At 39.7% G+C, this 13,468-nt stretch overlaps 1 protein-coding gene across 3 annotated transcripts in view; it reads left to right on the top strand.

The window, feature by feature from the left end:
- The first annotated feature begins 4,767 nt into the window (after positions 1-4,767).
- LOC124858720 (transmembrane protein 26-like) overlaps positions 4,768-13,468 on the top strand; it is a 35,724-nt gene continuing 27,023 nt past the window's right edge. For 2 of the 3 annotated variants that reach the window (XM_047350877.1, XM_047350879.1), the window contains exons 1-3: positions 4,769-5,071; positions 6,540-6,636; positions 6,828-6,917. In XM_047350877.1, the coding sequence (XP_047206833.1) occupies positions 4,881-5,071; positions 6,540-6,636; positions 6,828-6,917 (378 nt within the window). In that variant the 5' untranslated portion in view covers positions 4,769-4,880. Of the gene's footprint in view, positions 5,072-6,539; positions 6,637-6,827; positions 6,918-13,468 lie in introns of all 3 variants that reach the window. The other variant, XM_047350878.1, reaches the window with a different exon arrangement.

The following is a 13,468-nucleotide window of genomic DNA, read 5'->3' on the forward strand; positions in this document are numbered from 1 at the left end:
TGGATTTCATCTGCATAAGAATAGTAGGAGAAATTATCACATTTATTTTGGTTTGTCTAAGAGAGCATCTATGGCAAAAAAAGAAGTGGACTCATAACAGAGCATTGGGGTACCCCACATATTAGATCAGTAAAGTCTGACACGATGACGCTTCTGATAAGATCCAAGCCTCTCTAGTGGACCCTAGTGGGAAAGTCCAAATTATTACATTTACTTCCCACAGGCTTCGCAGTTGAGCGGACAGGAGATATGAAACACTCTTTAGAGGCTGAAAAAGAATACAAATGCCAACCACACTTTTCAGATTTTCATTTATAAAAAAGAAAATTGAAAACCATGTATGACTTGTGTCTATCACATAAAATTCCAATAAAATACTTTGAAGTTTGCGGTTGTAATGAGACAAAAAGTGAATACTTTTGCAAAGCACTGCATCACTCTTTTATCTTTGACCAACACTAATGAGATAAATGATGAAATAATCAGTATTTTGTTAAAACCAGGATTTAAATTGTGTGCTGCTAAAATAACGTTCTAAGTGATATTTTTTGCTCTTAACTGATATAGTTTATTTTATTTTACTGCCTCGTGGGTATGTTTTGCTGACATCCTGCTGAAAATAAAAATAGGAGTTAAAAGGAACTGGTCTGAACAACAAAGGAAGCACAAAGCTCTGATCACAGCATTAACTCATTCTGGTGGGAGACAGAAAAAGCTGGCACAGCAAAATCCCACAGAAGAACTCAAAGAAAAAGTCAGCATAATTAATTTTCAATTGCAGCCATATTAGATAAATATCAAGTATTTTGTCATTTTAGAAGGTCACTCTTTAAGAAGAACCTTTACTCTCAGGTTTTACATAAAAAATAAACATTGACTGATTATATTTTGTGATGCATTTTTAAATTTCTGCATTGCACAACAATATATACTAGCAATTATTTACTTTATAAAGCGCTCAGGAAAACATTAACCCCAATGTTAAATGAAATTTAAAAATCATTCTGTGTTTGCATGTCAGAATTGTAAATTACCTACAAGCTTAGAAAAGTATTTATATAGATTCTGAAGTAAACCTTAATTAATTTATTCTGTAAGATTGGCTTGAAGCGTTTCACAAGTTTCTACAAATTCATACAGAGAGAGGCATGTGGAGGTCATATTGGCCACCTTCCAAATAAAATCAACATATAATTTGACTGCAGTCTGCCCTTTGTTCTTCCCATGCTCTGATTTCCTTGTACGCCTTAAAACAAGCGTGAGCATGAGTTTGACTGAATGGTTGTTTTTTTTATTCTGTTTGTTTACTAAAAGACCGCCAACTATTCCAAAGTGCATGTTGGTTCTCAGGGAATGTCTGCTGAGATCCAGAGCTCCATGGTCAGGGTTTGACTTTTGTTTTTGTTATAAACATAAAAATACAGTTTACCACAAGAAACATTATTCACACCAAGGGATTAAAAGTGTTAAGTTCAACTTCATGTTGCTGACAAAGTTGAGCTCCAAGTTAGGCATCCAAAAGAAATTACTTCAGTGCATTACAGATGCAGACCAGTGATAGGTATGTAAATTGGTTTGTAAGGAGCTGGCACATCTGGATTACCAAGACCCAAATGTTTCTGGCACAACTTCACCAACTACCAAGGTGCATGGAGAGGGTCACAAATCTAGTGAGGTGAAGACTCCTTCATCACCCTGATGAAGGACAAGCACCAAAATATTGAGTGGAGATCCACAGATTCAGATGATCTCCAATGGAGGGACAGCATTTCCAGCACTTGAGGAGGTTTGATGGGGCTTCAGTAGAAAGGTGTTAATAAAACCTGGCACTAGTCTAGCATGACAGGCTTACCTGATACAGAAGGACATTATGTGCGTGCCCTCACATGCCCAGTGGATCCAACATCAGGCCTCTGTAGTAAATGTCATCTGGGACCATATGCCCTCATACAACCCAACAAAGCGGCCCCTATCAAACTTTTTCAATACTCTCCAATATTTCAGCTACTGTTGGAGGCTCAGATAACTCCCTGTAACAAGTCACTATACTATACCTATACCTATCTCAAACATAATAGAAAAAGCCCCACCTTAGTAAATACCAAGTTTTTTAACAAAACTGGGAGACATTTAAAACATTTCAATCCCCTTTTTGCATATAGAAAAAAGTTTGTACTTACTACAACTTAGCATCACTGCACAATTATTCAGTCTATATTTCATTTCCAGGGGCCTTGGACAGAAGTCTGGGCCCTACAGTATATATAAACTATCTTGGCGTGCCCCCATGCTCACTTGATTGATAGCGTTCATGCATATTTTGGTATAAATCAAAGATAATAAAAATAAGTTGAACCTCTATTATTATATATAAAGAGTTTAACCTCTATACTATGAAAGTACTTAACTGCCAGCACTGTTAAGCCTTTACTGCCTTCCCCTTCCTGATCTCTCCTCAACTTCCTCACTGCTGTTAAAGCTACTTAACCTTCCCTTTCCCCCACTAATCAATTTTTATCCTCTTTGACATCTTTGATCTCGCCCTCTGCTACAAGGAGGTCAGACATAATTTAAGCAAAATGAATACAGGATTAGCTAAACCTGCTTAAACCTAAACATTGACTACAAAGCTACCAGGTATAGGTGTTGCTAAGACCCTTTCATTTCAATCAGCTATAGCTGATCAGCTGTAAACTGGATAATTTAACTGCCTACATGAGCTCACCTTGTCTCACATCCGTAGTGCCACCATCTGAACATGATGAGGGACCTGTTGCTCCTGTTGTGTCTGAAATTAAGGCCCATGTGGTTCATTATGTAAAGTTTTGCTTTTTCTGCTAATTCTGATATATTACAATGGCAATGAAGGGATAACTATATGTTTGCTATGCAATAAGCCATTTGTTAATGCTATGTCTGCAAAGGCACAAGACATGTTTTGTATTGGACTGCCTGTATTACTGTGAACCTATTCTACTTTTCATCTAATAATCCTGTGTAGGCTGGGTGCCCTTCGATGCATGGCACTCATAATTAGTTTTTCAAATCTATGCATATAGTTAAGTAATTAATTTAGTCATAATGCTTTATAACATTTTCCTTGTTCCTTGTTGTTCAAAATCAAAAAGTTTTTAAGGCTTTAAATCGGACTCATTGCAACAACAGTCATGTAATAATTAGACTCTCTCGTATTTATCTTCCATTATGGCTTATTATAACAATAATTAATAAATTCATTAGAAATGTAACACATATAACATTTTCATTGCAGGTTTTTGGAGGGCCCGTCCGCTGTTTTGGGTACCCTGGTACCCTTCAAGTACAGCGCAACAGTACAGGTCCTTCTCAAAATATTAGCATATTGTGATAAAGTTCATTATTTTCCATAATGTCATGATGAAAATTTAACATTCATATATTTTAGATTCATTGCACACTAACTGAAATATTTCAGGTCTTTTATTGTCTTAATACGGATGATTTTGGCATACAGCTCATGAAAACCCAAAATTCCTATCTCACAAAATTAGCATATCATTAAAAGGGTCTCTAAACGAGCTATGAACCTAATCATCTGAATCAACGAGTTAACTCTAAACACCTGCAAAAGATTCCTGAGGCCTTTAAAACTCCCAGCCTGGTTCATCACTCAAAACCCCAATCATGGGTAAGACTGCCGACCTGACTGCTGTCCAGAAGGCCACTATTGACACCCTCAAGCAAGAGGGTAAGACACAGAAAGAAATTTCTGAACAAATAGGCTGTTCCCAGAGTGCTGTATCAAGACACCTCAGTGGGAAGTCTGTGGGAAGGAAAAAGTGTGGCAGAAAACGCTGCACAACGAGAAGAGGTGACCGGACCCTGAGGAAGATTGTGGAGAAGGGCCGATTCCAGACCTTGGGGGACCTGTGGAAGCAGTGGACTGATTCTGGAGTAGAAACATCCAGAGCCACCGTGCACAGGCGTGTGCAGGAAATGGGCTACAGGTGCCGCATTCCCCAGGTCAAGCCACTTTTGAACCAGAAACAGCAGCAGAAGCGCCTGACCTGGGCTACAGAGAAGCCACGCCGCATTGAAGCAGTCATTTCTGCAAAAGGATTCCCGACCAAGTATTGAATGCATAACTGTACATGATTATTTGAAGGTTGACGTTTTTTGTATTAAAAACACTTTTCTTTTATTGGTCGGATGAAATATGCTAATTTTGTGAGATAGGAATTTTGGGTTTTCATGAGCTGTATGCCAAAATCATCCGTATTAAGACAATAAAAGACCTGAAATATTTCAGTTAGTGTGCAATGAATCTAAAATATATGAATGTTAAATTTTAATCATGACATTGTGGAAAATAATGAACTTTATCACAATATGCAAATATTTTGAGAAGGACCTGTAAGTATTAGAAAACTGTTCAGGGAAAAACCCATAACTATTTAGGTTTTGGGACAGCCTATCCTGTGTCGCCACTAACTTATGCCATTAACATAAAAAATTATGTGTTTTCCACCACAGCTCATAGAGAAGGGGGAAAAAACAACACAGTTTCTCAGTGAGCCTTTTTTATGATGCTATCCCGGTTAAAAGAACCTGAGGATGTGATGCTGCTCTCTTCTAGAGTTAACGGTGCCGTTAGAATACCTGCTATACACCACAAAGAGGAAAGTTGTGAATGGGCTTTTTGAGACTGCATATGGCGTCATTGCTCCCCACTATCCGGGCCATTCGCGTTTCACAGTAGGAAGGAGAAACGGCAGGCGGAGCTAAAAGTTTGGGTACTTTGTTCGGAAACTCCTGTCCTTGTCTTTTCATAAGTTTGGGAATAGCTACATGCAGGGTTCTGAGATCTGAACTTTTCAGGAATAAGGACCAATCACGGCATCATGGGTCTCTTCAGCTTTCTGTGTGCGATCATCACCAGAGCTTTGTTTATACTGGTTTCTCTGGTCGCTGTCTGGAGGGTGGTGGGGGTCAAGGAAAACCACTATTACTGGCTGCTGACTTTTCTCTTTCTGCCGCTTGTTGTTGAAATGATAATAACACTGAGGAAGCGAAAAGGACAGGATTACAAATGGTAAAAAAAAAATCTGCATGTTTTCTATAAATGTGTGATTTATTTTAAATTAGAATTTATTAGGATTGCCCTGACACTTTGAGCTATTTGTTTCCATGCAAAACTGATCTTAATAAACACGTTGCATATTAACATTAGTATTATAATGCACAAGTAAATTATTCTTATGCAGTCTAACAATAACGCAAAGCCTTCCACCCCCTTGCACCCTGTTGGTCCCATTGCTGCAGTTGTCCTGGGACAGTAAGGTTGGGATGGGGCGGGAAATGAGACTCCTCAAACAGTCCTCATATAGCAACAGGGGTGGACTGGCATACGGGACTACCAGGTATTTCCCCGGTGCGCCGGTGGGTTGGTGGGCCGGTGGTTCAGCCGGTGCTCGGCGCGCGGCCGCGGAGCGGACCTGTAAACACGTGAACGAGCGCTACAGCTGACTGACAGAGAACAGCGGTGATCAGGAAAACCTGTCCCATAAAGCCCGGCCTACGAAAACAAATAAATACAAATCACTTAAAAACGATCAAACTTTTACAAAATTAAAAATGGTAAAAAGCAGAATCAAAAACAGAAATCGTGAAAGTTAGAATAGACAACACACTAAAGGAAAAACCTACATCAGAAAAAAAAGAAATACTGTGCGGTTACCAAAAGGACATACTCAGATTATATTAAATTAGGTGTGCAACATAAATGTAGCAGAGAAGAGTCGGTTGCTGCAGAGGTTACTCATAGGTTGAACAATGTAGGTTTACAAATACAGTATCTTCCTGTTTTCTTACACTCTATCAGGTTCAAGTTATTACGTTTTTAAAGTTATTTTGTTGAAAGGCAAGAAATGTAGCTTTGTTACCTTAAAGACTATATGTGTATACATATATATTGTTGCTGTAAATTACATGGGCCATATGAGAATAAAATTTAGCGCACTGTAACTAAAATCTTAGCACTGTAACTAAGTGAATATATATTTATAGGCCTGTTTTTCATGCAGATTTCACTGTGCCAGTCTGTCAGGAACTCCCAGACCACTTATTTGCCTTATTTGTTATCTGATAAAATTCCCATGTTTCCAACAAATCCGGTACATGGCAGTTAGTCAGAAGGCACTTTCAGATAACAATTACCCTCATTTCCCTGTGTCTGTGGTAGGAAGTGCATAATTAAGAGTTTAATTATTTATCACGTCGTAAAGGAAACTGGTTAGTGTGGGATTTTCTTGAGGGAGTAATGAATGAAATAATAACTTTCAGTGAATGAATATTCCTCAGATATTTAGAAAAGGATTTTTTTTTGGAGAAACCTGTTATTTAAGAAAACAAAATAATAAAAATATCTCGATTTACTGCTTAACAAATCATCTTAGGTCTAATTTGACCTCAAATGGTATGCACTGCTCATTTACATTCAAATTGTAAATCAGCATTAGTTGGGAGCAGTAACAATAAATCAAAATTTTTCTTCCTTACAGGTTTTCTCCCACCATGTTTTTGTTTCTGATAAGTATTATTCCCTCCATCTGGATCCTGGAGCTCCACCACCAGCAGAACAAGGCGCTGGACTTTAAGGTAGTCCAAGTCAGAAAGAAAGCTACTTTCTGCATAGCTGCCTAAAAACCATTTCCCTCTCCAAAAGTATAATTGAAGCAGATGCTGAGGGAGATCATTACATCTTTGCCTTCCAACATGCATGTTTGTAGTGTTTCATAGGCAAAAAAAGTAATTGTACTGTATGATGCCTCTTTCATTTTGTTTTGTAGTGCAACCGTCTTAATTTTTCGGAATATATTCTCCAAACGATCATCCAGCCTAAAGAGTCAAGAAACAACACAACTTCCAGTTTCGTGAAGGTAAGACAATGAATATTTAAATAAAATGTTCACAAGGTCGGAGATTCCCTATTTAAAGATGAATGAACCAACAGTGAGGAGTAGTTGTGATTTTTAATATGGCCAGTATGGCTCATCGTCCAGGGTGACATTCTGTCAGGGAGGACAACATAGGTACATGGAAAGAAAAATATATCTTTATCTCGGGGCTGAACTGGTTTTCTATTGCTTAGTGTGATTTTCACTTAATGGGAATTATTGATTGTTAGAAAGCATGGTTGTAAAACATGTATGCCTATTTTTAAGGGATCTTGGGTACATTTGATTATTTCTAGCTCAAAATGTAAAATACTATAAATCTGAATTGGATTGTTGTCAATGAAACAGAGATTCTTCAGTTTGAGATGTATAAACCTTTATATTTAGAAAAGAAAAGAAAAAAGGCATTTCTATTGTTTTTTAAGTGGACAATAGGCCCACCTCACTTTTGAATAATTATGAAACCCCCAATGTATTACTGGACAAAATTGGCCTAAATTATTCTACGTTGATAACAGATTTTTTTAAAGCACATGTTTTGATTTGGGAAAGTGTAGATTTTCCAACATTATGGTAAAAACATTCTTGTATACCCAATATATTCTGGGTGCCAAAGAATAAGTTTTATGCAAAAATTGCCAGTGCAGAGGTCGATAGCAGAACATTTTCAGGAAGCCAAATGTTTGTGGCAGGCATTTGCCTGAAGGTTACACAAGTTAATTGACAAAATGTCCACTTTCTGAGAAAGTTTGATTTAAAAATAAACTTTTTATCCTGTAGTCAACATAAAAAAAAGAGTTTACAGCAGTATAAACATTGGGCCAGCCATGATATGTAACAACGACTGAACTACATAAACACAGAGAACAAACTGGTAAAAACTCTGAATCCCAGAATGCACAGCATTAACCCACTTTTCAAGAAAAGCTCCTAGAAAGGAAGAGTCACAGCTGGTATTCCCGTGACATTATAGCTCAAGAAAACTCTGGTGGGCAGGACTGCTCGCTCTCTAGACCCTCTGCTCTTCACCGAGTGGCACAAGGGGAGACACGCATAAGAGCATTTGCATTTTCTGATCTCGTTGGCCAAGTAAAGTAAATAGAAATACAATCTGAGCCATATAATTCTCCAGACAAGACGATGTCTCTCAGTAGTCAACAAAACACCTTCCACTTAACTGCCCCGGGAGAAGACGGCATAGGAACTGTCGCAATGCCCACCGTCCTGTGTGTGCCAGTCCAAGAAGAAAAAGCTTGGCCTAGCAGCTAGGCCGAGAGCAGTCACCACTTCTTTATTCATAGCCATCACAGCTTCTTTGTTTATTGGACCTGCTGAACGTACTGCCCCATCGGATGTCCTCCCACTCATCAGAATGGTTAACATGAGAGGTTGTGTCTGGGCAGAGAAGATAAGTTTAGCATAAATCAATATAAATATTTTTTATTTCATTGTGTTTTGTTGGTATCTGTTATCTGCTAAGCTAATGCTAACGGCCATTGAGCCTGGAGCAAGCTGGAGCTGAGGTGGTGATTCAAATTTGATTTCAAAGAGTGGTTTAAACAGTGATGGTGTGGTAACATGAGTTTGCTTCATTTTTATGTTTTGTCTCCATTTTCTCTCAGTATCCTGCAAAAATAATGCATATCCTTATAAACTTTCCAAATTGTCTCCGTTATCCCTAAGGCTAAAAGCTAAAACTTCAAACAGCCAATGCTTAACCAGCAGTTGCCATCAGCTGTGTTCAAAACACAACTCGTTTAATCATTCCGTGATTGTCCGTAGTGTGCCTCCTACGCTCATACACACATTAATAATATATTAATGAGTGTTGAAGGTACACGTGTGACTTAAAGGAGTAGCCAAATAGGTTATTTTTCCTCTGATACCTAATCGCTGATCCGGTTGTGACATCATCCGGCCTGTCGCCAAGGCAGTCAATTTATGAGCGGTTTCGTTCACCATCTTGAGGGAGGCCATAAACATTATTTTCTGCCAGTTTAGGTAGTCTATCACTTCCTCTGATGGCTGGTTAACAACTATCAAGATACAATTGTGCGAAAGATTATTGATTTCTAATTCAGCAAAATCATGCTTTTGAATATTATTTTATAAAAATAATACCTTATTTCCTCTTCTGATTTGCATTTTGAATTGGTTGTTGAACACATGTTGGTCTTAATTAGTTTTAAAACTACAAATGGTCCCCAAGGGTGGTAGGTCATATGGTCAGTACGAAACATCCCCAATATGGGTACAATTTAATTCAGAATCAGTACAATGCAATCCCACCATGGGGACATAAAATTATGATGTACAACAAATATGACAAATTAGGAAAATACATGGAGTGACCTCCTGCTGGTAGATAACATTTGCTGGAGTCGCATAATCATATCTTATTGGAGTCAGTACAAAAAGTATGCAAAACTGGGTACAAAATTACTCCTACTGTAGTTGCTAAAAAACATCTCCGAGATGGGTATAATTTGACATGTGGTCAGCATGAAATGCCCACAAAGTGGCTACTTTCGTTGTCCGATGAGCTAACCCCTCTCTCCTACTTCCCCATGTCTAAAGGGATTGCTCAATCCAGCTCTCCATCCAACGGTCCGGACTTCCCTAAACCTGAAAGATCTTACTAAGCAGGTTTACTGAAAGTTCTGTTTAAGCTGGTGTCGAGAAATGACTCGCCTAGCCTCTGACAGCCTTCATCCAAAAGTCTCGCCCTTCTTCAACTTGAGGTCCGGGCGACCGAGTAGCCTATCGCAGTCATCCACACCTTCGACAGTCACTTTTGTTCACGGCTGCTCATTCTCTAATTTACAACTGGCTCTTGGTATATGGGCTAGGTTAATTTTAGTAGCTCAGCACGAGCCCCAAGGGTGCTGTTTTAACAAACTTGACTAAGGCAACCTATAATAACCTCCTAAAATATCTTGGAACCAGGCAACAAGACTTTTTACCACCAATGAAAAACCAACAATACGGTGACTCAAATAATTGAATGTCCATGATTTAACTAGAATTTTATATGCTTTCTTTAATTAGTAACGCTTTTGCAGGGGTCAGTAACAGCTTAAATTCGGCAATACAAAATAATTTCAATAATAGAAATTAATCAATCAACTCAACCTGTCTTTCCCTGATGCTGAAACTAGTGGGTTTGAAGAGGCTTTGAAGACGGAGGCTCATCCATGCACCTGATGGAGAAGAATTCTTCTGGTAACAAAGAGTGGTTTCTTGAAGGGAATACGACTTAATCTTCAGTTTTCTTCCTTTAAGTGGCAGGCACTGATGCTCCAGGCTTCAATGGTTAAACAGGATCTTTGTTGTTATATGTCTCTGAAGACAGTAGTTTCCAGAGGCTGAAGAGTTGAAGGAAACCAGGAGACATAAATAAGGTTGATTCAGGACTTCCAGAAGCCTGAAACTTAGAGCAATCAGCTGTTCACCGATCAAGTTCACTTCTGTTGTCTGGATAAAAAGGCTTTAGATGAAATCAGATTCTTAATCTCGAGGCACAGTCCTTCTACGTTACACTTCCTCTTAAACAGAGGCTTTAATTCTTACATTGGTGCTGCTCAAACTTTTAGTTACAGAATTTACTTCATTTACAGTTTAAAACCATTACTTAAACTTCATCCTTTTTATTCATACACCACAACATTATCTCTTTCATATATAGCTGATTGAGAATGTCAAACCTTAAAGTTTTTTTTTTTTTTTTACTCTAATTCTCAGTTCTTAACCACATTTCAATCATACATCTTTTAACTTGTTAATCAAAGATTACAAATTTTATTCAATACATGTGAAAGAATATAAAATCATCATACATCATTTCTTTGGATATACTTGTTTATATTTTGGCAAAAGATAAGACAGATAACATGTGGCAGATAATATGTGCCTCCACACAGGCCACTCCAGTCTCTCAGCTCCAGAATATGAGAACAAGCTTGTTTCACTCTCCACTGCTTCAACTGTGTATTTATAATAATTATTACATGGATTACACGTAAGGATATAAGGATATTTATTGTAATTTTTATGGATTTAACTGTGAGCAGTTAATGAATGTTGCATGGATTACATGGAAAGATCTCACCTTATTTTGACACCCCCTTCTTGAGATCAGACTGTATCCATGACCAAAGTCCCAAAAGTCAGAGAAAATCAAGGTCTTCATGTGTTCGGCTTTCACCCTTGGGGAAGTCTCCTTTGAAGTGGGGAACACCATAAGCCTTCCATATCCAGGGAAACATTGTGGTCAGCCATTCTTCATATTCAATCCAAATGGTTTTGACCAGGAGGTTTTGAAGGAGAGGTAACCTTCTTCAGTCTGGTGAAATTGGTTTTTTGGCTTTCACAAAAGAACACAGACTGGTTCTTTACAGGAGGGTATTCTGTGCAAGGCAAAAAGACGTTCAGAGAGGTTGTGTTCCAGCAAGTTTGGTTGGCATATTTTGAAGGACCATGAGCGACCTTAACATGGGTTAAGTTCCATGGTCCCACTCCGGCTTGGTAAAGTATAATTAACAAAAGAATAATGCCTATAAGCAAAGCAAAAAGCCTAAGAAAAGTCTTTAAACAAGACGCTTTATCCATAATCTTTATCTGTTTCCATAGCTTGGGTCGAGTAGAGGGACTGGTATTGTCAGGGTCGTCAGGAGGTTCTTCATCTTGGGCGTTAAAAGTAGCCAAATAACTGAGAGGAATCATATCCGAATAAGTCTCTGGCATGGTTATCCTCGGGAATAGCCTGCTAATTCCAGTTGATCTGCTTCTTCAGTTCTGTCCACTCGTCCGTTGAGCAGGGTTTGATAAATGGGTGATGGGTAAGGCTTGATAATGTGGTCCCCATATGATTCCCAGAACTGCTCCTTTTACTTCAAGGTGGACTGTATTGAATACCCATGGCAGGCTTTCGGGCCCCTCTGGTGAGAGTATAACTTGAGTGTCCAGTGGGTAACGCCCTTTGTTGCCAGGCCAGGACATTGTGCGATATGAGAGGAAAAAATTACTTACATCCCATGGCAAGGTTTGGCCTTTTCCAGCATGGTCAGGCTTTTGCAGATCTGCTTTCCTCTGATGCTCAATATTAGAGACAAAATAACTCTCTGAGTTTGGATAGAAAGGGGCAAAATCCGCTCTCGGTGTGTCCAGTAGAACTAATCCTGATGGCAATTTCAAATAGGGGATTCCATGCATCAGGCCATTCCAGGTGTTAGGCCCAATTTTAACTCTGTCATCAGTGTAGGAACCCGATGGGGAATAACATTCTTCCTTTTGTGTTTTCTTTTCCTTTGACACTTGACAACTTTTGTCCCTATTTCCTGTCTGTCCGTCAATTCTTGTCCTTTCTTGTCCATTTACACTTCTGTGGCAAAGAGGGCCAAGGCCAGGAATGTGAGCGTTTATTCCTGTATGCTGCTGCAACTTCTGCTTTCTCACGGTCTACGTTTTGTTGCTCTGGAATGAATGTTATTGCTCCGACGGTTTATACACCTCTAAATGGGACTACAACCATTTGCACTGCCAGTCGTACTTTCTGGGTGGAGCTAAGGTCAGTGGGTGTGTCTGTCCAATGAGCCCCAGTACCTGGAATCTGTAGCACCCTATCGCGATGCCAGTTTTCAGAGGTTACAATGAACTCTCCCATCTTCTGTTTGGGTCTGGCTCCATGGCTGCCCCAGGCATCTAAACTGGTGGTGTAGTAGTATAGCCCTGTACCCCGAGCACCCCTTTCCTTGGGAGTGTCGGGCAAGTCTACCAGGGGGAGGTCTGGATTTGCAACAACTTCTAATATTAACTGCCCCCAGGTTGTCAACTCCCAGGGCCTAAACCATCCACTTTGCTGCGCCTGTTGTTCTTCATTGTCATGAGGTTGTTCTAGTGCAGTGCCGACACCTTCGTGACCCTGGTCTCTATACACCCGAAACACCAGGGGATGCTGTGTGGTGGTTAAAGGTGGGCGGCTTACCTGGCCAGAGGCTGGATCATATGGCCAGGACTCCCTGATCGATGCTGTCAGCAGATCTGTTGGTCCCCCATCCACGCCATCATTCAGGTGACCCCATCCTTCGGTTCCACATAATCCTTCATTAAGTGGAGGAGCTGATGTTTGAGCTATTAATACCACACTGTCTTGGTCCTGGGTGGCTTGTCTATACGGTGCAGGCCTTCCTTCAGCAGGATGTGGTTTAAAGGATCTGAGTGGATCATAAAATCGCTTTACTTGCCACCCTTCTGCCTGAACCACCTGCATCAGCCTTCCTGATCTTGTCTGGGCTTCACAAGAGTCACAGTACTTAAGAAATGAACCATCCTACAGGCAGGTACACTATCTTGGCCTTTCTTCACGCAGATCCCACTGGGTCACAAAGACCACTCTGGGGAGAGTGGTGATTTGGCACCCCCCACAAATGAACATATACGTTACCTTGACGGGCTTGTATGGCAGTTTGTCTAACTCGTCGCTACCGGTGTCGTGATGTAGTGGTTTCTCTCGTCCTGGTCCTTCCCAGCGGACT

Source organism: Girardinichthys multiradiatus, chromosome 22 (genome assembly GCF_021462225.1).
Source record: "Girardinichthys multiradiatus isolate DD_20200921_A chromosome 22, DD_fGirMul_XY1, whole genome shotgun sequence".
Classification (NCBI taxonomy): Eukaryota; Metazoa; Chordata; class Actinopteri; order Cyprinodontiformes; family Goodeidae; genus Girardinichthys; species Girardinichthys multiradiatus.